At 43.0% G+C, this 26,678-nt stretch overlaps 2 protein-coding genes across 2 annotated transcripts in view; one reads left to right on the top strand and one right to left on the bottom strand.

The window, feature by feature from the left end:
* sec24c (SEC24 homolog C, COPII coat complex component) overlaps window positions 1-12,602 on the bottom strand; it is a 25,675-nt gene extending 13,073 nt beyond the window's left edge. Inside the window, exons 1-12 of the mRNA XM_010793611.1 lie at window positions 12,450-12,602; window positions 10,034-10,212; window positions 9,707-9,787; window positions 8,818-8,944; window positions 8,308-8,474; window positions 7,473-7,745; window positions 7,348-7,425; window positions 7,048-7,203; window positions 6,483-6,625; window positions 2,819-2,927; window positions 2,466-2,593; window positions 1,150-1,288 (exon numbers count right to left, since the gene is read on the bottom strand). Of these exons, the coding sequence (XP_010791913.1) occupies window positions 1,150-1,288; window positions 2,466-2,593; window positions 2,819-2,927; window positions 6,483-6,625; window positions 7,048-7,203; window positions 7,348-7,425; window positions 7,473-7,745; window positions 8,308-8,474; window positions 8,818-8,944; window positions 9,707-9,787; window positions 10,034-10,193 (1,561 nt within the window). The 5' untranslated portion in view covers window positions 10,194-10,212; window positions 12,450-12,602. The remainder of the gene's footprint in view (window positions 1-1,149; window positions 1,289-2,465; window positions 2,594-2,818; window positions 2,928-6,482; window positions 6,626-7,047; window positions 7,204-7,347; window positions 7,426-7,472; window positions 7,746-8,307; window positions 8,475-8,817; window positions 8,945-9,706; window positions 9,788-10,033; window positions 10,213-12,449) is intronic.
* A 1,418-nt stretch (window positions 12,603-14,020) lies between these two features.
* On the top strand, window positions 14,021-26,678 carry synpo2lb (synaptopodin 2-like b). Its single transcript, XM_010793609.1, has 5 exons — window positions 14,021-14,293; window positions 17,375-17,526; window positions 17,633-17,908; window positions 18,473-18,840; window positions 23,070-26,678. Exons 1-5 carry the CDS (start codon window positions 14,192-14,194, stop codon window positions 25,784-25,786), a joined length of 3,615 nt encoding a protein of 1,204 aa, XP_010791911.1. The 5' UTR covers window positions 14,021-14,191; the 3' UTR covers window positions 25,787-26,678.

Below are 26,678 nucleotides of genomic sequence, written 5' to 3'. Positions count from 1 at the left end.
CCGACGGAGGTGTGAATGAAGGTCGGGGTAGAGCGCTGGTGTGACGGCATTCTCCCACCTGACGATGCGCCGGCCCCGAGAGCGACCCTTCCGATGCTCAAGTACCGGGTGACGAGCTGATGACCGATTCCATCGCAGGAAGGACGTCCTTTCGGTGGAAACCTGAGTCTAACGACGTTGGTAGTACAAGGGTCTAGAGACAAACTCGATCATATTCAAGAAGACATCTCTTACAAATGGGTACCAAGGGAAGTCACTAGAGGTGGTCCAGTAATAGACATTACTTAGACCAAAGTAATTACGATAGTGTCCAGTCTACTGTGTTATTATTTGTGTAGGTAATTGTTTATTGACGTCTTTCTCCTATCCCCTGTGTGCCTAAGAGGAGGAAGGGCAATCAGTTCAGTGATTTTCATTTAAAGGTCTCCTATGATACTATTTTTACGCATATATTACAGGTCTCACATATATCAAAAATATGTGTTTTGCTCCAAATACAAACAGATCACCCATTCTAGCTGTGCCCCATACCCCTCTATTTCAGCCCGGTTAGAGAAGTGATGAATCTGGGTCTGTGGCTTTAAATGTAACCCGAGCTGCTGCTGGTCACGCCCCTTTGGAGCATGCATGAGCTGTCCTCTGGGAAGAGAGAGGTTTCTACCCAGATTCTCAGCTAAATGCTGCTGTGATTAAACGCCATAATATGTTCCAAACCACATCAAGGATTATTTCTGAAACAGTATGGAGCTCAAATGCTTTTTCTCTCGCGGGTTTACCACCAGGTGAGTTCCTTTTTATATCCTGAATCTTTACACATACTCTCTCCAGTACAGCGTTAGCTCTGAGTGTTAGCGGTGCTTGCTAATGTAAACACAGACCATATTATGTCCAAAACACGTTTCTGATAGGGCCGTTTTATGACGACATTTTAGTAATGTCGTCATGGCCGCAGCAAATCTGCATCAGCTCCGTTGTACCCCCGTTTTTAGAGATGTGGGTAAGGAGGAAAAGAGAGAGGATTGCATTTTCTGACACTTTGTGAGTCCTCCACATACTGGGGACACATCATTATGTATAAAAGACATCAAAAAGGGCCTTTTGCATAATAGGTGACCTTTAAGGAATACACAAACAGAGACACAAACTCACCCTCTGTGAGGCAGCTGCAAAAGCCACACTGGAAGCGCCGCCCCCCCTCTATAAACTGCATGTACGGACACATGTAGGCCTTGCAGCGGTTGCAGCGGATCGGACCCCCCTCGCCGTGGTCCACCAGGTATGGAGGGGTCTGACAAGAGATACAAGGAAAGGAGTAAGACGAGACAGACTTCCTCTAAACCCTGATGTGGGAAGAATTACTGAGAAAGGAAGTCATGAAGAAATATTTACACCATGTTTTAGATTAAGTGTTTCTTTGCCAAAAATGATGTAACATTAAACTGAGTTACACTTGTGTAAGTGGTAAGTGCATAAAACAAGGTCATGCAGTTGCTCCCACCTCTGGGATTTTGAGACAGATTATAGCACTGCCACAACCGGGATCCTGTCATAAAAACCTCAGAGGCTGCAGGCATTGCCCTGAAATTAATCCTTTTTCAAATCAGGTTAAAAAGGTCAGACTGTTATGAAATCTCAGCGGAGGATAGAGCTGCTCAGGGGGGCTCGGATGAAGAGAGAGACACAAGCAAAGGACGCTTGTTGTTGAGTCAGACAGTAAAGATTAAACTAATTAAACTCATAATTTTCTCTATAAAATAGCTTTTATGTTTTCAAATAAAAAAAATTTGAGCACATGTCCAAGGCCAGAATATATTCAGTTTATTGTCAAACATGATAAAGCTAAATCTAGAAAATGTTTGCTTGAAATTTGTAAGTAGTCCAGTAATAGAATACTTTGTTAAAGCTCTAAGCACAGACAACAACCTGGAGTGTAATACGCTATAAATATTTCAGCCCGAGCTCTATCTTCTTTCTTAAATAAACAGAGAATTCATAATCCTCATTCCATATCAGCCACCACCCCTTTTTACTTCTTTAAGGTCTTTAAGGTCCTGCTACTATTTACATGCCCCACCCACTACGATACATGACTATTGTATTGTTACTCATATCATTTTAATTATTATTTTGTGATTTTTCACTCTCTTTTTGTTTAATCCCATCGTTTTTGTTTTCTTTTTTGTCTTCATGTATATTTTGTAATTTGTCTTTACTTGTAAATTCACCTATCTGTCTTCTGTTTATCTGTGACACTGTACTTGTATGTACTTGTCTTGTACCTCCTATATCACTAAATAAAATTACAACAAATTAAATGAACACAGATAATCTCATAGATGATCTTGTGACATATAAAAACATCTAAAGATCAGACAAAAGAAGAAGAGACTTGTCTACATAGGGATAACAAAATGTAAAAGATCAGGAGAGACGGAAGATAGAGGAGAGGAGGGGGCGTCGCTCACCTCATCTGGGGGCAGCGTGGCGAGGGGCTTGATGACGGCGGCCAGAGGCACCTGAGACTGCTTGGCCATATCGGCCGTGCAGGGCATGTTGTAGGCCGTACAGCGAACAAACCTGGGACTGGCATTCCCTGAAGAAAGTCAAAAACTATACATTAATATCCATTTTTACAAGGTCAAGTTCTTCAATGTTTTTATCAATGTTTTGCAAGTAATTACGTATGGAAAAAAAGTCAAATTAGGGATCATTCTGGGAGAATTTCATCCGAAATGGTCCTTTTTGCAATATTTGGTAGACTGAAGTGTGTGAAAAACACTTCCAGCATCTGCATGCTTTAACAGGAAGTAGAACGTACCTTGGTCTTTGACCTGGAAGGTGGTGGTGACCAGCGGAGGGGCCTGACCTCTGACCCCTGTGGTGAACGGCTCCGTGCTTTTAGCCCTGTCGTCCTCTATTACCTGGATCTAAGGGGGGAGGGGGAAATATAGATTTTTACCACTCATGTTTATAGCGTAAAACAAACATGTAAATGTATTGCCACTGAGTGTCACAAAAGTATAAAAGAGGAACATTGAACAAACATGCAGGAGATGACTTCCACACGACCCCTACACACACACACATCTGCAGCTACTGAACACACACTGAGAACCCATCAACATCTGTGGAAAAAACAGTCAGTCTACGGTGATTCTTCGAGAAGGCGCAGGAATGATCAAGGCATGCCATTAATGCAAGAAATTGTAGGCAAGTGAAACATCACAGGCTCGCATGCAAGACGCAGAGAGGCGGTGGCTGTCTGAGGACTGACAAACCATAAAAACAAAAGTACTCTACACTACGATAGGCTGCGTCAGTCCTGACCGAACACACAGACAACAAGATAAATAGTGAGGCAGTAAAGGATGACTTAATGTGCACATGATGATAAGTAGAGGAAGAATTGACAAACTATCAAATAAAAGTTTGAGGAATTGCTTTAAATGACATGTAATTGGGTAATGTACAATTTCTGAAAAGATGCCACAATAAAACACCAAAAGGAACGTAAAGGTTATACAAGAGCTCCGTGTTAAATGTGTAGGGATACAACATGTTCATCTTTTAGCTTTAGAGGCGCTAGTTGTCCTTGTTAGACAGAGCCAGGCTAACCCCCTTCAGTCTTTATGCTAAGCTAATTTAGCTGGATACCGCTTCATATCTTGTGTGTTATGTGAGTGGTATCAATCATCTTAATCTCGGAAAGAAAGCAAGTAATTGTATCGCAAAAAAGTATACTATTGCTTTTAAACAATGTCACTTAAACCGGGCTCTCATTTGGACTGCAAACCTTTTTTATTAGGGCAGCTGTTAAAACGCAAAAATGTATCAGTGATAAATGTACAGCAACAGTTTAGAGTAGGGCTGCTCAATTATAGACCCTCCAGAAAAACGCGATTCTGCGATCGCAGAATTTACCGCATAATCAGCAAAATGGCGCAGATTTTTAAAGGCCGCATATTTATCAAAAGGCCGCATAATCCCCGCATTTTTCCACACAAAGTTGAGAAAAAAAAAAGTTAACTCGTCTTGACGTGACGTCATCAGCTCGCGCATCACAGAATGTAAACAACACTGTATAGAGTGAACGTGTGGAGCTCACACGATAGAGAAAACACCAAGATGAAAAATCTAATCCATCTCATTTACCGACGAACATTTCTACTAAAGACCGGGCAAAAAGTGGGGGGAAACTATTCTGCACCCCGTGCAACTGTGTGTTGGAGCATAAGAGAAAATCGACGGTGACGACCCACTTTGATTCATTCAAACATTCGAAAATGCTTCTGCTGCTGCGGACAAGAAAGCCATTCAACTCACGTTCACCGAGGCATCAACCTCCAAAACCCTTTCGAGGGCTACAAGAAACGAAGTGACTAGCCTACAAGATTGAGGCTGCAGATAACGAACGAGTAAATGAAAACAGAACGAGGCGGAGAAGTGTGTGTGTGTGTGGGTGTGTGTGTGTGTGTGTGTGTGTGTGTGAGAGATTAAAATAGCCCAATTGCTTTTAAAATAAATAAACATTGAATGTGTTTAATTGAATAGTAAAGGGGTTTAACGTTAGTGGCCGGTTGTGTGTGAGAGAGAATAAATAAGACAGCCCAATATTTAAAAAAAATGTTATTCTTTTCCCGCATATTTAGCATATTTCGCAACTTCCCGCAATTTCACCGCATAAAATCACATAAAAACCCTGCATGTTTAATCGCATAATCAAGGATTTAAGCCCGCATAATCAAGGATTTTTGCCTGCGTTTTTCTGGAGGGTCTACAATTAAATCGTATTTTAATCGCAATTATGATTTTGGCTTGCAACGATTATGAAAACAACATAATTTTTTTTTTTTTTTATTGGTTTTTCAGTTGAATTATACATAAAGTTCAGGGTAATCAACTGTTAAAAACATACTGTTCAACATTTTTTTTCAATAAATGGACGTTTTCAAAGTAAATGGATAATCGTTTTTAATAATCGTGATATCAATTATTGACCCAAATAATCGAGATTATGATTTTCGCCATAATCGAGCAGCCCTAGTTGAGAGTTCCCTTCCTTTTAGAATAGGGCTACACTGGTGAAACATGGTAATAAGCAGGGATGACTGAGCCATTCACAACATCTTTCACATATCCCTGACTCTGAGGGGTGAGGAGAGCAGGCGGGGGGGAAGCTGTGAGTGAGTGCAGGCGGGCGGAGAGGACAGGGTGAAGCGGAGGAAGAGGCAGGCACTCAGGAGACTTACTGGGCTGGGGATAGCGTCTGGATCTATTCTATGTCTTGATTTCTGCACAGCCGGCATGTCAGACGCTTGCTTTACATTCAAAAGATTGTCCAGCAATTTGTGCGAATCAGGACAAAAATAAATAAAAAAAAATAAAAAAAAGAGTGAAAATATAAAAAAGTGTGAGAAGAGAGTAGTCAGCAAGACTCTACTGAGTGGCAAGGCAGCATTGTTGTTATTCAGACAGAAACTTGATTATTGATTAGTGGTATATGTAAATAACAGTCAAGCACTAGAAGATATAGACACCGGGAGCCTGTTTGACACACATGCTAAACAGCTTTAAATGTAAAGACAAGGTCAAAATATAACTCTTATACTTTTGTGGTGTAAAAGCTTGGCAAGATGTAGAAAATCAAAGAGGGAAACATTGCATATACTGTGATATCCAGTAGCGAATGCAATGTCCCTGGACGAGAAAAACAAATGTTTAATTTAATTTTAAGCTAAAAGCACACAACATTAAAAATCTCTCTTTTTAATTAAAGACAAGTCAGCATTAAAAATGACAAAATGAATACAAAAAACAGGAGAAATATAGTCCCACTAAAAGAGTCAAAGAACAAAACAGCTACAGATATTTCAATTCTTGTTTGAAAGATTAGTAAAATTGTTATAATTCACTCAAACATTGATATAATTTTGTCAAATGAATAATGATATCATCTAAATTCCTTTTTGACCTACGCATCACTTATTGACAAACACTTAGGTGGTACATGCTACATCATATACACTCAGTGGCCACTTTATTAGGTACACTTGAACAATTCAATGCAATTTCCTACTACAGCTCAGCCATGAATTCAAAACTTTACAATGTTAAGATTGAGTGAAATTGTCAGAGATTCTGTTTAGGTGCTACTTGTATGGCAGGAAGAATAGCCAATATTCGTGCTAACAGAGATCCTAATAAAGAGAAAGATAGATAGGTGTACAGAACTGCTTTATATCGAGGTGAATGTAATGCAGCTCGGTACACCACTATGTCCTCCATGCTAGATTGAATTGTCAGCATTAATAGGCATCAAGTAAATGAAGTGGACACTGAGTGTACTTTCAAAACTTGCTCACTACTTCTTACTATCTCAAAACATGGTGTGAAAAACAGAGATGGCCACAGATGTGTGTTTCGCTGTAAACTAAGACATTTGGATTTGAGAAGGACGCGTGTGTTTGTTAGGGTTTGCTCACCGGGCTAGGAATGGCATCGGGGTCGAGTCGTTTCTGTGCAGCGGGAGCAGGAGCGGGCGCTGGTGCAGGAGCTCCGTAGTTTGGTTGACCGGGATAAGGGCCCGCATAGCCAGGCTGAGGGCCCCTCACCTGCCCAAACGCACCTAGAGGAAACCATCACAGGTCTTTTTAGCTACCACATATTGTGAAGTATATTCTGAACAAAATATGACAATATTATTCCGACAATGATCAAAGTATGCTTCAAATAGCTACAAAACATTCTAAAATTACTTTACCTGACAATTAGTTAAGAAACTAATATTTATATGGCATTACAGCAAGGACACTTTTTTTTCTTCTTAAATAAGGCAAATCATGAGATTCCCTTAAATAAATAAATCATTTTTGAAAATAGCAACAATGTTTAAGCCTTTTCTTCCTTACATGATAAGTAGTAGTCAAAATGTTTTCGTACTTCTCTCACAAGAGCATTTTGACAGCTTTTTAAAAATACTCATGTGAGAATATTCACAAAACCTTCAAAAAGAAAATGGCGTTAAAATCTTATGCCTGGTCTCCTCACCGTTCTGCTGGGGGGGGTATCCTCCCTGCATGCCAGGCTGAGGCGGGGGCTGCTGCATGGCCCCTGGGGGACCTGGGGGACCCTGGGGTCCTGGAGGCAGGTGGTTGCTCTGGGCCATGGAAGTAGGGGGCATCTGAACTCTGGGAGGAGGGGGGCCTGAGTTGTAGGGGGATGGCTGGGATGGAGGGGGCTGCTGTTGGGGTGGCATGGGGCCTGGGTACTGGCCAGGGTGCATGGAGATTTGAGGAGGAAAAGACCCGGCCTGTGAGGAAGGAGGGGGGGCTCTAGGTGGGAAGGAGCCCTGAGAGGGGGGAGGCGGGCCCGAGTTGAAGGCAGGATGGCTGGCAGGTGGAGGTGCTGAGGAGAAGGGGGGCTGGGCTGGGACATGGGGGGGGCCGGAGCTTGGCTGGGTGGAGACACGTGACCCGAGTAGGAGGAGGGAGGAAAGGTTTGCTGAGAGGAAGGAGGAGGGGGAGGAGCTGTAAACTGCTGCTGGGAGGTGGGGGGAAGAGGAGAGCTGAATGGCTGTTGAGAAGGAGGTGGTGGTCCTCCGTAGTATTGCTGAGGAGCTTCGGGGCCGCTGGGATGGGGAGGCTGGGTCGGGGCAGCGGACGCAGAGGGGGGCGCCTGAGTGTAGGAGGGGGGAGGGGGGGCGGAGTAGGGGACACTGACAGGAGGCTGCGAGCTCTGAGGCGGAGCTGAGGAGAGACGGCAGACACTGATTAGTTCCAGGAGAAATTAGGGCTCTCATAGGGCCGACCCAACAGTTTATTATGATTCACATTCTATATCCATATTCTAATGCTGTGCCGGTTTTTAGCATGTTCCTTCATTCTGTTTAAAGCTTGTATTTCTGCACAGTTGCAGATAAAGATAAGGCAACATTCTTTTGATTAGTGTTTTACTATTTGTAGAATAAGATTCCACTGGGGGCTGAGTTTCTAACTTGTGTGATCCAAACAAGTCCAGTCAATTCAAATTGTATTGAATAAAGATAGATATGTACTTGGCAAAATTCACAAAATGTTTTAATGGAAAAATGTTATGTAATCGATATTTGTTGGTGTTAAGCTAAAAAACTATTAATTAACCCCTGCTGAAATAAATTGATTTAATAAAAAAAATACTAAATCCTTCAAAACAATGATTCTCTACTAAAATTGATTTATAACGAGGATTTTTTTGAGGTGATAACATCATAAAATATGACAGTAGACAGATACGCTTTGAGTACACTTGAGTACAAATCCATGCAGTTACCATATCCTGGCCCTGCAGGGGTCGGCGGTCCAGAAGTGATCTGCATCCCAGTCATGTGGTTAGTGACCTGTTGCATTGTGGGTTGGGGCCCGTAGTGTTGGGAATAGGCAGGTTGTGGCCCTGACAGGTTCACAGCTCCCTGATTGTATGGCTGGGACGCAGCCGGCCTGAAAAAAAAACAGAAATCTCTCAGTGGCCATGTTACGAGTAAAGGAGCGATCATGAAGTATCAGTGGGTTCTCCAATTAGTTAAGTTGTCTCTAGAAGTCCAAGAGGGCCATGCTCTGTCTGTCGCAAACTACGCTGTCAGTCCCCTTCACATACACTCACTCAAAAATAGTCAGGACCGACTGACGCCACATCTTCTATCCCTGATTCAGCTCAAATTAGAAAGCCATGTATCCAAAAATACTGACGGGGTTGAGGAGAAATCTGCTTAAAATAACAATGTTTTATAAAAACCAAGGGCTGAATAAACTTGGGAACAACAATCAATCCACATGTTATTACCTGGGTGGTGCCTGTGTCATAGGTAGGGGGCCATTCTGCATGTCCCCTTGACTGTGACTGTACTGATTATATTGTTGAGGCGATGATACTGGAGGGGCTCCAGAGGTGGGGGGACCCCTGGCAGGACCTGAAATTAAGAGGCAAAAGATTACACAATGCTAAATGCATAAACATCACTGCGACACATAATCTTGAATTCATTCTGATACCAAGCTTTCTAATGTAACGAGATTAGAGTAGCAAGCTAAAAATTGCTTTTGGCCAAAGTGGTGCCTGAATACATTTATAGAACTAACTGATTACACTCCTAAACATGGCCCCCAAGGTTAGGAGCACAGACAACATACTGACAGCAGGCCAGCAAACAGCGAGCGGTAAGGGGGTCAGTTAGATTTTGATGCTAAGGCTGGAAATAAACACCAGACATCGGATATTTTTAGGATATCAGATCAAGTAAGCAACTGTCAGGAAGACAACTCGTCTTGGATTTCTGCTGTATTAATGTTACAGTCATGAGATTAGTACAGTAATAAAAAGTAGGGTAGAGGAAGAAAAAAGGGTGAATTCCACACCTTCTGGAAACTAAAAAACACACAACAAGTGTGTTCAAATGAGAAAATGACCAGTAGGTGCTGAGATTGAATTTCAAACGTGAACAATTAAGCACACATTTTAAGGCTATACAAACGTTTGGTAATAATAAAAAAAAAGGTATGTAACTGGTTGGCTGCTTTGCTTTACAGTCAGTGGTGTCAGGTAAAATCTAATATATGGTACTTTAAGAAAAGAACAAGTCAGAACGAATAATGCCCGTAGGTACAGAGAGGATTCGATGATTGCAGAGCTTTTGGAGCGTGAAATGAGTAAGAAATAGAGAGGAGGCAGTTACCTAAGTCAAGAGGAGAGGAGAGGTCAGAGGCTGGGTTGGCAGCCACAGCCTTAGAGGGAAAACTTGTGAAAGGGGAATAACCTGAAATACAAGAAAAGACGGAGAGAAAGGAAAATGCAGAGAGATGTAGGGAAAAGCATAAAGCAATGTGAAGAAATGAGAGGGCAGTCAAGGTTCAGATTAGTATGCAGAGGCATAGTGCTGTCTCACACATACATGAACAATCACACAGAGAAGGAGTCAGGTAGGACGCTCCTGCAGAGAATCACAGCTGACATGGTGGCTCTCACTTCCTCAAGGCAAACCTATTCCGAAGCAGCACTTTACCTTGTGGTGGGGCCCCGGGTTGGAAGGCTGAAGCAGGGCCGTTGTAGCCAGCGTAGGGTGCGGGGTATCCCCCATCCAGGGGGGCGTAGCCGGGCTGGCCGTAGCCAGGCTGGGGCTGGCCGTACGGAGTGGCCATTGGAGTGCGCTGGTTTACATTCATCCTCAGTTCATCCCTAAATCTGGATTAAAGCATGACACAATAAAAAAACATATTACAACAAATCATAATACAAGATTGAACCATTTTTCAGGCTCTAAACAGAACAACAAGGATGACTGGTGTTAAAGCCAGCACGACAGGAGTGTTATTAATGAGAAAGGCTGTTGTGACAGGCGTGGGTTCCTCTCATTCTAAAGATTGACATTCTTTCCAGAAGCAGGGGAGAATCTGCCCACACAGCACACCTTGCTCCATGAGGTAAAAGTGAACTACAGACAGTCAGACACAATTGGTCTTAGTTTACTGACGAGGGATACTTCAGATAGTTTGAAGTGGGGGTGTATGAGGTCCTGAGTATGTGTATTACCTATAGTAGATGGTGGCCAGAGAGCCGCCAGTTAGGAAAAAATAAAGTAGTAAGGCCACATGGCTTAGCAATGTACTGCTGTGGTAAAAACAAACTGTCAAGTTGCTAGTTCTAGTAACTAGTTAAAAAGTATTTTAACCAGTAATTTTCCCAGCAGAACATCAGAGAAGTTGGTCTGTTGCTGCCTCGATCTCCTAGTGTGTTTGTGTTATTATGTGACAAAGTTGTTTGAAAGGCTAAGTCTGGATTTTAAAAAAATCTATTTGATAAAGGAGTCTGGTTGCTTTGAAGAAAGAATAAGTCACAGCTTCCTCGTCAGATCCTAGGCTGCCTGATGGCATGTTAAAGCATTAAATATTCAAAATATAATGTCAATTTAAATTGAGATAAACCTATTGTTTTACATGGGACTTTTTATATGCGCGTCCAGCCCGTCCACAGCAGTCCATTGCTTTGTTTCCATGGATGTTCAGATTTTCCAAAATGGGGGAGTGCCAACGGCCATCTGATGTTGACATCTGATGTAGACGATTAATAAGTATTTCAAACAATCCACTCTATCCCTTTAAGGCAAACATGAACCCAACTAAGTTTGCTGTCACATTACACCTGAACCAACAAACAGGAGGAGCAATGCCAACATTTCTTTTTTTCAGAATGAACAGATCTTTGCTCTACAAGTTTCCATGGCCAGAAACATATTAACAATTAACCACACACACACACACACACACACACACACACACACACACACACACACACACACACACACACACACACACACACACACACACACACACACACACCTCTCAAAGTGGACCACAACTTAAACCTTACAATTTGAATACGAATCAAAACAGACAAACGGTATGATAGTAGCTAGTAGTCTCTCAGCTATTGATGGAGGTTTAAAGGCCATGTGTGTGTAAAGGCAGTCTGTAATGTCTATTGGACTCTTTATGGACCTGAGTAAGGTGTTTACAGGTCATAGGAAAACACCAGGTTCTAACTCAGTGGGACAGTCAACTTTAAGTGCATGGTTACTTCTGCATATGTCAACTTCAACGTTGCTATCAGAAGTTCACAACATGGCGTTGTTTATGCATTTGGCACCTGAAGACTGGGCTTACCTATATGACAGACATGATGACAGAGTGATAAGTATCATCTTACAGAGAAACACTGGCCAAACGAGCGGGGCTTTAAATAATTCAGCGGTGCAGGTGCCACAACGAGAAATACAATCGCTGTAGCCGTACAGCCTTTTAACTTGTGTGTGGGGCCTACTGAGTGACCCACATCTACTCTCCTAACTGGACTGCATATTTAAGGGATTCAGTTAGCAGTTTCAGTAGAGACAGTAGAAAGCTATTCAAAACTGGCAAATATTTGAGAATAATACACGTATGCCAGTTTCGTAGGGGTGAGGAGTGATAGCTGACAAACTGAGGAAAGCTAGCAGTGTGCTAACGGGAACAACCTCAGTGCCGCAGTACAGTTAGTTGGTTAGCTTAGCTTATGTCAACCAAAACCACAAAACAGAGTCTGGTTAACAAGCCGTGGCTAACTGTTGGGGGTTTACAAAAACACAATACGGTATATTTGATTCCGTAATTCATGGGGGCTATCTAAGCTTGCTAACGTGAGCAACCACACAGCTTGAATCATGATGACAGCAGCAGTGGTTGAATCAGCTGTGACCAGATCGCCACAACCAGGGACAGCTTAGCCTACTAGCTTAGCTAGGCTAGTAACCTCCAACTATTTCGCAGAGCGATGCTAGCCCTGCCATAGCAGTAGCTAGCATTAGCAAGCATAGCAACATTCAAGCTCTCACGTCAAACCGGGCAGGGATATCACACATTCCCTTGTTTTATATCGAAACCTACCTCCAAAGTGTTGTAAAGAGTAAGGCTATCCTCTGCTTGGAGCAAACGTTGAAACCCGGTGACCGACAAACTGTGAAGTCGATGTCGTCCCGGGGTGTTTCTCACTAATCCCTTCTCGGAATCAGAAGCGGACATTCAGCGGAACTGCTGCAACGCTGTGCCACGTCCACATCCGGACAGAGAGACTTCCCCCAAACTCACCTCTCCTACCGAGAGCTCTGCTCTGGTGAATAACTGTAAGGAAGCTTTTCTATGAACTCAGGTGTTTAAAATAAAAGTAAGTATGAGTTCGACGTGTTATTGTCTAGCTTGTGTGAAGGTCATTAGAATGTATGTGTATGTGAAGCTTATAAGGAATTTGACCCCTGGTGTTTACATTGCTCTAACACAGAAATAGACGTAACAGATGGGAACAAGAATAATAAAGCCGAGCAAACACATGTAATTAATCGACAGGTCTATTATATTTCAGTGATTAAACATAATTAAATACATTTACTCAAGTAACCAAGTAAAGTTGTGTGACTGCGTCTTGCGGCTGCAATGCTAAGTGACAACATCTGTCCACAGAGACAGAAATATAAAAAACTAGCAAAGTACTCAAAAAGGTTTCAGTGCCTGCTGTAGGTGTCTCAAGCAATACATTTTGCCATAATAAAATACACACAGACTCCCAAGGTGCAAACAATACCAGCGTCTTGTGGGTTTCCACCTGTTTGCCATAGCAAGTATAGCTAATCCTTCCAGTCATCTATCAAATAATTATAATGTGACAAGATGTATCCATCTGAAATGGGCCTTCACCAACAATTTAAAATAATCCCAGGCCAATATCTGGCTGCCATTTGGCTACATTTTGGGGTGCAAACTGAACCACCTAATGGGAAAAATGTGGGCCTAGCTCTCCTTGCAATCAGGTCCAATTTGGAATTATTTTAGGGCGCCATTCATCACAAACCTGTACGAATTTCATTTGATCAACACAATTAAGCTGCAAATGGGCCAAGTCATTTTGACTGGCTAGACTCTGCAATCCTCTGCCTTTAATATGCATGATCAGAGGTGATGAAGCTGATGAACAGAATCCTGAGGGCCAGAATTCATCGTTTTTCCTATCGCAGCAGAAAAGCTTGCCAAGATATAACTTTCCCCCATTGACTGAACTTTTTTATGACATTTTGGGACATCTGAAGGAACAACACACAACTCAAAAGGTTAGCTCTCTCTAACACTCTGATGCCAGATAAATAAAAAACAACTGAAATCCCCCCCCTGTACTATAAGGTTGGGGCACTGTGGGTAGATGAAGACAAATGTTCGAGCTGCAGCCGCTGACCTGATCGGCTGAGCTGAGGGTCAAAGAGGGAGGGGTGGTGGTTATTTCGGGAGAGTTTATCAGCAAGCATCCCGTCCTGTGCAGAGTGCCTGAGAGTGACATGGCGAGTGTTGAACGCGAGAGAGGATGAACACACACACACACACACACACACACACACACACACACACTCTATTGCCCCTTCTCACCCTCCTGAGCGCCCACCCTCCGACACAGCATTCCAGTGTAGCAGACGAAGGCCAGCCTCCCTCTGTCTCCCCGTGGGTGGAGAGATTTGCCTTGGTCACAGAGAGGATCGAGAGAAAGACCTCACTCATTGATACTCGAGGAGTGTGAGGAACTGAGGAAGGGGATAACAACTTATTCACCATCATACACACACACACACAGTAGGCTGTGAGCTGGGATGGTAGCCGAGGAGATTGTGGTGTCCCTCGCTGGAGGCTCCCCGTGGGGCTTCAGGCTGCAGGGTGGAGCGGAGCAGCAGAAACCTCTTCAGGTGGCTAAGGTACAGTTTGTGCGTGTGCATACATTATGAGGCAGAAAAGACTTTCCAAGGTGGTAACATGAGTAGACAGGTTTAACGGAGACTGCAGCTGTTAATTGCGGTTTGAGGCCGTTTGCTGTGTTTGTAATCCACGCGTTGATTAGAAACGTTATCGTAAACATAAAATGAACAAATGAACTCGTAGCTCATTTAATTGGTGTCCCACTGGGTTTTATTTTGGTGCCTTCATATTTTTTCGGATGTAAAAAAACTAAGAAATCTTGTCAGTGTAATCATCTAGTTCTTTCATACACATTTTAGTCAGTAAATGTTTTTCTTGTTTGTTTTTAGCTCATTTTTAAAAGGCAAAATGTACCGTGTTATGGAGAGCATCTGTAAAATGGAGAGGGATTAGTTTGATTAGTGATTAAAATGCTTTGAAAGTAAGTGTTACTCTGGAACATTGAACTGTTCTACTGGTAATCGAGTCGTTTTGACCACAAATTATCATCTCGCTGCAACAGAAAAATTATCATATTCTCAAATGTTCTCATGATCTTTTGGTCAAAGCCAATTTAATACACTCTTGTGATTCTGTTGGGTTTGTGGGTAAAAGCGTGAACACATGTTTAGACTGATTTGAAAGTGGAAGGACTCATCAGTGCATCCTAATGCGATCACGCAGTATCAGAGACTATCAGTGTCTACTGTGAACACACACACCCAGTCAATAATGAACTTGTTTCAGATCTGTCATCGTCACATATTTATTAGATATAATAATCCAACTTAAAGCCCCCAGGAAAATTCTCCTTTTTTCCAGTTTGGTTTTTCCAAAAGCTTTTTGTGTCTGTGTTTATGTTTGTTGACAATCCAGTATGTAGTCTCTAATAAGAAAATCTATTCTGGAGAGGAGGAATGCGACCTCACTCACACTGACGTTACAAAAAGTTGGCCGGTCACTCGAGCTGTCATAACTTTTGATTCAAAATGGACGAGGAGTGGCTTTGGCACGATAGGCCTCTCCTTATCCAGGATTTTAAGGCAGATAAGGTCACCTTTGATATGAGTTTGATCAGTGTGTTGGTGTATATGTGACCTGTCTGTGTGGGTGTGTGTGGTTGGGCATACCTCAGTTAAGCCCATTTGGGAATGGAGCACAAACTAGAGCATAAGAATTGCTTATTTTAAGAGGGGTTGGAAGCTGAGAATAGAAAAAGGCCTTTTGTTCACACAGAGCCAAACATTGAAACATTTCCTGTATTATGTCGTTTTATTTGTAAGTCAGCATTGGCCCAATATTGGTGCAATTGTTAGTTTTATTTTCAGTTTTCCATCACATTAGCGCCTCTCTTTCTTGTCTGTTGATATTCCTGCCAGGTTTTATTTTGGGTTTGTGGGGAACATATGGTGAATGACAGGCATCTCCCGGTGGATACCAGCTGTTAAAACCCCCTCTTTCAAGTTCACGTGTGTGTGTGTGTGTGTGTGTGTGTGTGTGTGTGTGTGTGTGTGTGTGTGTGTGTGTGTGTGTGTGTGTGTGTGTGTGTGTGTGTGTGTGTGTGTGTGTGTGTGTGTGTGTGTGTGTGTGTGTGTGAAAGTACAAGATAGGCAGCTTGTCTTTGCTTGTGTGCTCTATGAGCCAGCAATGTGATTAATGGGTCAAGAGATACAGATAAAGGCAAATAGAGTCCAAGTAGGTGCAGGAACACACTTTCCATTTTTGCAGATAAGCCGTATGTATTATTAGTGTGAATATGTGAGGGGTTGAGAGGCTTTATCTTCTTCTAATAGAGGAAACTGCAATCTGGTGGACAAGAATACTTTCCTTCCCATTTATCACCCACCGCCCGCAGACATACTTCCTGAAGGATCCTATGACATCATCTCTTAGCGACCTCCAGGAACAGCTGCATGACTTCAGGAGTTATTCTGATACAGGGGGCAAGGATGGCTGTGGGTGAAAAACATTGGAGCTTTAGGTCAATCTGTAGGACTTTTACAGGGAGAACATTAAAGTAACAAATCTGCATGACTGCCACCGAAAGGATTTAAAGACCTAAAAAACTTTTATTATAATATTATAATTGTCTTTTAGGATAAAATAAGATAAAACATTATCCATCGCAAATTCCTTGGAAAGTGTTCCACCTCAATTTCAGAATAGTTTACATTTAGAAGTCAAAGTTGCATGATTTTTAAGCTTAGAAAAGCTTTCTCTCTTTATATTTAGTAAATGTTCAAAAAAGTGTGGCAGGTGCACTTTGATGAGGGTATTTTTACAGTGGGCTGGCATCAAGAGCAAACAACTCCACAACTTTAATAAACTCTGTCAATATGAATCTTAAAGTGCAAATATAAACTTTAAGATAACAACAAGGTGCAAACCCGAAATAATATATAATCTGCATTACCAAAATGTAATCCTGAGTCCTTCCACTTTCAAATCAGTTTGACATGTGTGAATGAATAGTTCAAATAACTGTAAAATGTCATTTCATTCATGTATGACCCCATCACTAGTAGTAGCAAGCTGCTAAGACACTATGTTTAAAGTCACTTAAAAAAAAAATATGTGTGTGAAAAAAAGCTTTATTTGTTGCTGTGATATATCACAACATATTCATCATTCAGACTTACGTTTTAAACTGTTCCTGACAACAACAGAAGCAAAGTATTATTTCAAGTAAAAATACATCATATTGAGAAGCTTCAGTTAAAATATAGGAGTTAGCACTAAAGAGATTCACAATACGTTTTGTGGGACATTTTGTGAAACTTAAAACAACAAAACAGAGGTTCCTAATATTGGGGTTGTGCTCCCACAGGGCTTGCAAGAAAAACAAGATAATAAATAACATTAGGACACAATAAATTATGTAATTCTTCCTTTATTCTAAGCGTTTATTTCTTGGGAAATAGTAGATATCTTCGACTGGAAAACCCTTTGGACACAACTTGTAGACATCAGTGTCATAAATAATATAAATGCTAATAAGTATTGGAAGGTGAAGATCAGATGGGAAAGTAGACAATTTATAAATGTGTATATTCACAGCAGCTACCAGTATGAACATGTTATTGATCCCTGTCTTCTCTCAGGTGCGCCGGCGCAGCAAAGCATGCAAAGCTGGCCTGAAGGAGCATGACGAGCTGGTTGCTATTGGCGATCATACGTGTGCCGGGCTCAGTCACTCTCAGGCCATGACCCTCATAGACACGGAGCTTGCTACGCTCTACCTCAGGGTCAAAAGGTCAGAACATGGACCCCCACACTGTACTTAAGTCAGTCTTTTTTAACTGAAGCTGTAACAAGCAAACTGATGTGTGTTTTTCATTTTCAAAACTCGATGTCCCCAGGGCGCCTTCTGGATCCCACTCCTCTCACTCCTCCGTCAGGGTCCTGTCTCCCCCCGTGGGAGCGTTGCCCGACCATTGTCCCTCCATCCTCTCCCCCACCGGGCTATACAAGGGCATCACTTCCCCTCCGGACAGTGAGGCTTACTACGGAGAGACGGACAGTGATGCAGACACACAGTCTCTCACACACCGTCGCCAACGCCGCACCCCTCCTCACGCACGCTCACCTGCGCGCTATGACAACCACGAAGAAGAGGAGACCTCAGAGATGAGTGGGTAAGGGACAGAGACTAAAAAGGTTTCTTTTGTCAGTCTTTCAAAAAAAGCTGTCACATAATAACTGATCTATTTCTAAAAAAGTAGGTGAGGGCAAACTTTTTTACATAGGCTCCCTTACTTAAGTTAAACTAGAAATAGTCTTCATATATTCTATTACAAATAAAAGTCCTGAATTATAAATGTTACATAGGTCAAAGTGCAGAAGTATCATCAGCAAAATGTATTTAAGTTTAAAAAGTAAAATGATGCAGAATGACTACTTTTAAAGTGCTTTTATATCATAATTTTTAAGAGCATTTTAATGTTTGCCAATGTGGAGCCAGTTTGAGAGAGACTTTTTTAATGTAGTGGAGTAAAAAGAAAATGTCCTTCTGAAATGTATTAAGTAGAAGTACAAAGAAAATGCAAAATTGAAATGCTCATAGTGCTCATAGTGCCACAATATGTGGGAATTTTACGTACAGTACTAGAGTAAATGTACTTTGTTACTGTCCACAACTGCTAAAGAGGATATCTAGCACTGCAGTGTTATAATCTGTTGTGTTTTGTCTTTCCTCTGAGGTATGAGAGCGCCACAGATGGAGGAGCTTACATGCAGGGACAGTGGGACACTCTGTGTCTCCCTGGTGCTCCTCGCAGAGAGCTCATCTACCAGCCCCCCCAGACCGAGTGGACCAGTCCAGCACACACCCCTCAGACTCCGACCCCTGATCAGGGCCTGATGGAGGCGGAGGGAGAGGTGGACAGTGGGTTCCAGGAGGCAGGGGTCTGCTTTGCGCTGACCTGCCCACCGCTCGTGTCTCCTGAGCGGGCGAAAGAGGCCCTGATGTCGGGCTCTGGGAAACACCTGGTGCCCATGGTGGGGCCCCAGCAGACCCCGGTCAGCGACGAGCTCTCCACCACCTACAAGGAAAAAGCACGGCAAGCTAGTGAGTATATCTTCAGACAAAACTAAATAATCCAGAGATCGCAAAGTGGTTAAGGGAAAATAAAAAAAAGGGAAAGTCATATACAGTGCATATACATAATGGAAGAAAAGTAAACCATACAAACAAAGTTATTAAAACATGTGTTAGTTCTATTCATGGTAGTAAATTCATACAGCCTTCATGCGATTACAAAACAGGTTCTAATCAGTGTTTTTGTAGCAATTTAAGCATCAATAGCACCTGATTGCTGAGGCTGCTGAGAGACCACACCTGAAAAACACAATGAAATGTCCATCTTTGTGTAGAATTTAAATTGTTTGAGGAATTAAATAAAAGGGTTTATGGACAAAATTGTCCTAATTTTGAAAAAACCTACAAGATCATTCAGATATGTCTGAGGTAACCGTGATCTAATGGTAGTTACATTTATTTATTACAGTTATTTAGAAAATCATGTTTATTTGAATTCTATGCATACAAATTCATTATTTTCTAAATAACTGTAATAAAATAATAAATTGGTATAAGTGGCTTGCGGCTCCACAGCGAGATATTATTTCAATGCTTATTTTACTTACTGTTTTCAATCAAGTTGGAGAATAGTAAACCAGCTATTAACTTAAAACAGAAGTCATTTTAGTTTCTCATGGTGATGCAGCTAGACTATTTTTAGTTTTGACTTTTTTTTAATTGAAATTCCAAAGATTCCCTGGTGTCTTTAAAGGCATCAGCTGTGTCATTGTGAAGCTCATCGATAGCTAGACCTCCCTCTAGTGGTTATTTTTTTCAACCCAAGCCTCCAGTTACATTTACAGGCTGGTGGTGATAGGGTGAGATATACCAGACACCTGCAGAGGTATTCCACTTCCCCCATTTCCCCCCATTTTCCCCCTTCCTTCCCCCTCTGTCCCCTCAAACCGAAGTCCATCTCTTCTGTCAGTATTCAGAGCATTTGCCTCACTCGCTGTATTTATAGGTATTGAAGCTTCTGATCAACAGACTGGACACAACTTTGACTTACAGTCCAAACAGCTGAATATGTGGGGTGTGCTGGCATCAATGTGTGTGTATGTGCGGTGTGCAAAGTGGACTATGAATCAGTGAAGTGCCTATGATGCTAGTGCTTTAAACATTTGATTGATTGATTAGTCAATCAAAGTCATCTACCTAGAGAAATACCAAAACTAAACTGCCGTTCTCTCGTTTATGTTATTGTTAGTTAAATATATTTTGTTTTTTGGCCAAAATTAAAAATGGTGGCTAATGTTGTGAAAAAGGATAGGGAAATATATCCTGAGATAAAAGTACAAGATATGTTACGTTTGTTTTTCATACTGTTCTATATTCGTTTTTGTTCCAACACAAAATGTATAGTTTTATCTCTCCCTGCTTCCAAAAGGTGTCATATCTAATCTCACTCTCTAATGGCAGTACAAGTAGTAAAGTACATGATGCTTTATATTTAGCAAAACAATTGGAAACCACTAGACAATCGATAAAGGAAATCAGCTAGCTCACTAATTAACATGTTTTATCTCATACATACTAAAACCAAAGTATAAAAAAGACAATTTGCAGTTTGTGAAGGAATATTCAGTGAAATATCTCGCCAATAAGCGTATAGAAGGCAAGGCAAGTTTATTTATATAGCACTTTTCAACACAAGGCAATTCAAAGTGCTTTACAAAAAATGAAAGACATTAAGAAAATGACATTTAACATCAGTCATTAATTAGAAGTAGAATAATTCCCATAATGTCAAACTATTCCTTTAATCTCCAAAGTTGAATCATCCTAGTCTGGTTACCGTATCATTATACCAGGATATTGCAGCTGATCAAACTGAATAGCTATGCACTGACCGAGTTGAGACTAAAGATGAGCGAATGTTGCAGTAATGAAGGATCTATCATCCGGTACAACAGGCTGAAAGACTTAGGTTAGGGCTTTACTCTAGGACAACTGATGACCGATTCTGGTGTTCAGGGACCTGCCCTTTCTCACGTTACACACACACACACACACACACACACACACACACACACACACACACACACACACACACACACACACACACACACACACACACACACACACACACACACACACACACACACACACACACACACACACGTAGCAGTATTTGTTATGTGTGAAGTGTCAGCAGCAGAGAACGGCACATCAGTAAGAGTTATGACCAAGCTCTCTCCATCCTCTATAAACTATAATTAGCTTTATGAACTAATAAACACACACAAACACACACATACACACACGCTGAATGACACTGCTGTCTAAATATCCTCTGGTGAGGGGTCTTCCTGTCCTTGTGTTCCTGTGTATGTGTGTGTGTGTAGGTGTGTGTGTTTGTGTGAGACAGGACAGGTGTTTGATGCCTGTCAGACAGACAGGAATAGTGGGTTGACATCATGTGTTGATTTGGGTTACTGGACTCAGACAAAGGTCTTTACATGGGCTGTGCCCTGAGGGAAGAGCGTGAAGACAGAGATTCAGAGCAGAACTGGACTCTGTGAGGGTGTGTGTGGGAGGACCTCAGGGACTTTAATGATACACACACACTCACATTTGTGAGATGAGGGACCTCATATCTACTTCAGATTCAGACCTAGGTGGACACAGAATCCCACACACCGTGTACGCAGGTAAGACCCATATGAACTATATGTACATGTAGACTCACTCACATTAGAGGTCATTTGTTTGCAATGAATTGCCATCTTTCAAATTGAAGAGAAATTTGCTAATTATCATGCTCTGTTAGCACCTTTGAAGGTTGACCTTTAATCTTTACCTCGGATGGTAAATCTTATTTTGTGGTGTTACATTGTAAAGAAAATAAATATAAGCTAATGTGTCAACCAGTAATGATTTATCTACTTGATGAAGTTGTGTTGCTTATTGTGGGTCATAATTCATAATTAATTAAATAAATTACAAATGATCTTTAGCTATGTTTGGCAACATCGGTCGAGGGGTAGCGAAGTTGGTCCGCCTGTCGGTTGGTTTGATGAGTCAACCACATAAGTCGGGAATTAGATATCTCAACAAATACTGGATGAATGGAATGCCATTTCGGTTCTTGGGCGAAATGCTTTTGAAATAATTGATTATTATGACATATGGTCTTTATTCATTTTGCCCTATGGATGAAATGCTTTTTGTTGATCTCTTGATCTTTCATCTAGTGCTATGAATGGGTGAAACCATATACTGTGGTGTGTGACCAAATACCTACAAAAAGGATAACACCCTCACCAGCCACGCAACTTGTTTTTGGTTAGTGCTGATTACCAAATGCCAAAATGATAAACTAAGATTTGTTTTTCTTCCAGTTCAACTCTGATAACTGCTTTGAACCTTGTTATATCAAGTCTTTGTTACAGATATATATAACTACTATCAAGTTACGTGTGTGTGTGTGTGTGTGTGTGTGTGTGTGTGTGTGTGTGTGTGTGTGTGTGTGTGTGTGTGTGTGTGTGTGTGTGTGTGTGTGTGTGTGTGTGTGTGTGTGTGTGTGTGTGTGTGTGTGTGTGTGTGTGTGTGTGTGTGTGTGTGTGTGTGTGTGTGTGTGTGTGTGTGTGTGTGTGTGTGTGTGTGTGTGTGTGTGTGTGTGTGTGTGTGTGTGTGTAGTGTGTAGTGTGTGTGTGTGTGTGTGTGTGTGTGTGTGTGTGTGTGTGTGTGTGTGTGTGTGTGTGTGTGTGTGTGTGTGTGTGTGTGTGTGTGTGTGTGTGTGTGTGTGTGTGTGTGTGTGTGTGTGTGTGTGTGTGTGTGTGTGTGTGTGTGTGATGTGTGTGTGATGTGTGTGTTTGTGTAGTTATGTCTTAGTCAACTTGACTTTATGAACGCCCTAAGCCACCGAGGGTGCATTAATAGCCAAGAAGACCTAAAGTCTCAAATAGCCTTGGACTAAGCAGAGATACGGACCTGTGCACACACATACACTCATGCAAGAACAAGCACAGGGGTGTGTCACTAAACTCTTGAGAGCAGCAGGAATTCTTTGTTCCAAATCCACAACGCACACACACTCCTGTCCGTCACCGGTAATCCTCACTGTATCATTATCGTATAAATCAGCCTCTGTAGTGGTCAGTGACGACAATCACTGTTGTTTGTTGCATCATCTTTGTTATTCGTTTTCAAAAATCCCTCCTTTGTTTCCTCTTTCCCTCAATACCTTTAATCTCTTTCCTCTTCCTGTCTTTCAGAGTTGCACCGAGGCGAGAGTGTGGTGGAGAAACAGGTGAAAGAAGCTCGCACCAAATGTCGCTCTATTGCCTCTTTGCTGACTGATGCTCCCAACCCCAACTCGAAAGGGGTGCTTATGTTCAAGAAACGCCGGCAAAGGGCCAAGAAATACACGTTGACCTGCTTTGGAAAAGCTGAGGGAGATAGAGGAGGGGATACAGAAGGAGACACGGGAGGGGAGACAGAGGAAGAAGGAGGAAGCTCCATACTGAGTGGCTCTGAAGTTGATGAAGAGGGATTCTCAGGATTTGACCCTACCTGGGACACTGGTTATCTAGACCTGCTGGACAGGAAGAGCTCTGCCTGCCCATCAACCACACCGACAACTCCAACCACGCCAACAGCCAATCACAGCCAAGGGCTGGACATCTCCGCCTATTATACTCCAGAACGTGTGACATCTGTCAATCAAAACCCAGGGTTGGAGGTCTCAGAGTTGGAGAGCTCAGCATATCACGGTGCAAGGCTGGAGAGCGGCATTACCAAGCAGCCAATCAGTAACCACGCTGCACACATGTGTCCTCCATCTGTGGCTATGACCAATGGGGGGTCAGTAGCTGTTAGTCGGGCTAGCGTCATTCTGAGCCCATCTCAGATGCCCTTTCAAAGCCAAAATGGGCAACATGGCAACCCTAACCCTTGTCCTAACCCTAATCTCAGTCCAAGCACAATGACAGACTCAGACCAACACCTGAATCCAAATGTCCTGAACCGCACTGCGCGCCCCTTCACCCCAGGCCCTTCCTCTTCTCGTCCATCTGTAACCTCTGTGATGTTCCGCCCTCCCCAACCCAAACCCACAGTTGCCTCCATGACAACCAAACCAGTGGCGGCCGTCTCCATGGTAAACCTCCAACCTACTCGGATTGCACAAGGACCTGATCCAAGGAGAGCGGTTTCTAGCACTTCTCTGTACATCCCTGCAAGAAACAACAACATCCACAGTCCCCCATCTGTTAACCCTCCTCCCTCCTCTCTTTCTTCTCCACACTTCTCCCAGCCTGCCACAAACCCACCCACATTTAACCCTCAGCCCGCAGGGAATGGTTACCCCTCCGCCCCTTTCTCTCCTTCCACAGCTCAGAGTACCCTGTTTTATCCACCACCTGCTCAACCTTTCTCCCCTCCGGCTCCACAGCCATATACTTCTTCTCCTGCTCCTACTTATCCACCTTCCTCCAGATACGTCTCTGCCCCTCCCATCTCCCAACCACATCACCCTGATCTGACTCAAGTCTCCTTCCATGCCCAGCCTACCCCTCCTCCTCCTTCTCCTCCAACCCAACCTTCTCAATATCCACCTGTCCACCCATACGTCAACATGACAGGCTCTGCAAATGCTGGCCCCCATGCTGCCATGGCAACTGTATCACCCCTGCAAGCTCCTTCCTCTGATTCTCTGGCGTCACGAGAGGAGCGCATCGCAGTCCCTGCCGCTCGCACCGGCATCCTGCATGATGCCCGTCGTCGCAGCAGCAACAAGAAGCCAATGTTCTGTGCAATCCAGAACAGAGATGTATCTCCAAACCCAGACCTGCTGTCGATGGTCCAGAACATGGATGTTCATTTTGGGAGAGCTCCTGGTGTTGAACCTACAGCTACACCCAGTGGGGAGGCCGGACATGAGTCAGGGCCAGAGGAGGACTGGCTGAGGCTGGGGGCAGAGGCCTGCAACTTCATGCAAGCTCAGCGAAGAACCAAGCCACCCCCTGTAGCCCCCAAACCCCAAGCCCCTCAGGTGCCACAGCTAGCGGGTAAGGGAGGTGAGCTGTTTGCCCGCAGACAGAGCAGGATGGACCGGTACGTTGTGGAGCGATCTCCCTCTGTTGCTGCAGTGCCTTACTCCCCTGCCCAGACGAGGGAGCCCTCACCAACGCCTTCTCTTCCTTCCACCTGGAAGTACTCCTCCAACATCCGTGCTCCACCTCCCATCAGCTACAACCCCCTCCTGTCTCCCTCCTGCCCTCTGAAGGCCCAGAAGAAGCCTGAGGTCACAAAGTCTGGGGTGGCTGGATCTAAAGGACAGAAAAAGGGTCTCAAGTCTATCGACATTATGAGCCACCAACCCTACCAGCTCAACTCTTCCTTGTTCAGCTATGGCGGTGGGGTTCCCCAGGACACCTCCAACTATCAGAAGCAGGGAGGAATGACCAAGGGTCCTCAGAAGACAGCACGAGTATATGAGGTGAAGCGCTTTTCCACGCCTCCGCCAACATCCACAGGGCCTGCTCTCAAAGTGATTGTACCTCGATCAGCTACGACACTCGGAGAGCCGATGTGGCGATCTGATGTCACCTCTCCTCCACCCATTACTGGCCCAGTCCCCTACCAACCCTATCAACCTCAATGCCAACCTTACCAACTTCAGTGGGCCACCTCCCCTTTGTCTCCCCCACCTCCCCCTGCCCCTACAGCTCCACTTCCTCAACTTCCCAACTTCTCAGCTGCTCCTGCTCCAAATCAAGTACCTACTTTCTCCCACCTTCCACCCTCCAACTCTGCGCAGGCCAACAGGCAGTTTAAAAGTGCACCAGATTTGAGTCCAATTGGCCCCAATGGTTCCTCTCGGCCAGCACCCTGCAGCAATCTACCTAACAGAGTCCCCAGGCCCAGGTTCAGCACTTCAAACATGGGTCTGCAGCCTAGTGTCTGGCGCCCTGGATTCACTATGCACTAAACAGACTCTGGACTGCACATAATAAACCATGGCTCTTTGAGAACATCCAGCCACATGTTCTAAATAGGTCCATGTATTTTTTAGTATTGTGACATTGTTATTCAGTGCTGCGGCCAACCACATTTTATCACCAGATCTGTTTGGATTAGCCACCCATGTAGCACATTTTATCGCACACATTTAATCATGTTTACTTTATTTTCTGCAATGCTTTCGCTGTAGCTAGAGGGAACATTTTTTCTTTTTTTAGCAAAGTCAATGTAGTGTGGCAACCAGAGAAAAGTATAAAAAAAGAAAATGGAGAACAGAAGTAGATGCTGGGTGAAACTGAAGCAAAGTTCTGTAAATATTGTATTGAATGATGAAGAATTAAGTTTTAACATAAAAAGAAGAATAGAGGATGTGAAACGATAAAACTGTTATAAGAGAGACGAGCCAAAGATGTGAAAAGGATGGAAAGGAAGCACAGATGAATTGACATTATAGAAACATATCGGGTATAAAAGGTGTGGATTTTATTCATAACTTCCCAATCTGCAAAACATCCCAATGTACCTGTTGCCATCCAACATAAGCATATCAGAAAAGGTGCTTTATGAAGAGATTTGAAGGAGCTACTGCTAATGTTATTCCCCCTCTGTTATATACATTTTAAGGAGCTGTTTTTTTTTTTTTTTTCTGTGTGCCTTTTTTTAGTTGCAATCTGCAGCAGTGTGTGTTTTGTTTTCTGTAGTTTCTCATCGGGCGAGGAGCACTGCTGCCACGAAGAAGGGAAGCCTTTCACAGTAGTCTTGATTTCCGATATGTAGATATGAAACAAGAGATGTATAACATGTCAGTTTAGCTTTTTTCCACATAGACATGCGGTTGAATAAAAATAGACATGACTCAC

This window comes from Notothenia coriiceps, unplaced genomic scaffold, assembly GCF_000735185.1.
Source record: "Notothenia coriiceps isolate Sejong01 unplaced genomic scaffold, NC01 NC01_scaffold00037244, whole genome shotgun sequence".
Taxonomy (NCBI): Eukaryota; Metazoa; Chordata; class Actinopteri; order Perciformes; family Nototheniidae; genus Notothenia; species Notothenia coriiceps.
Note: the sequence above shows the minus strand (reverse complement) of the source record. Positions and strands in the feature narration are given on the sequence as shown.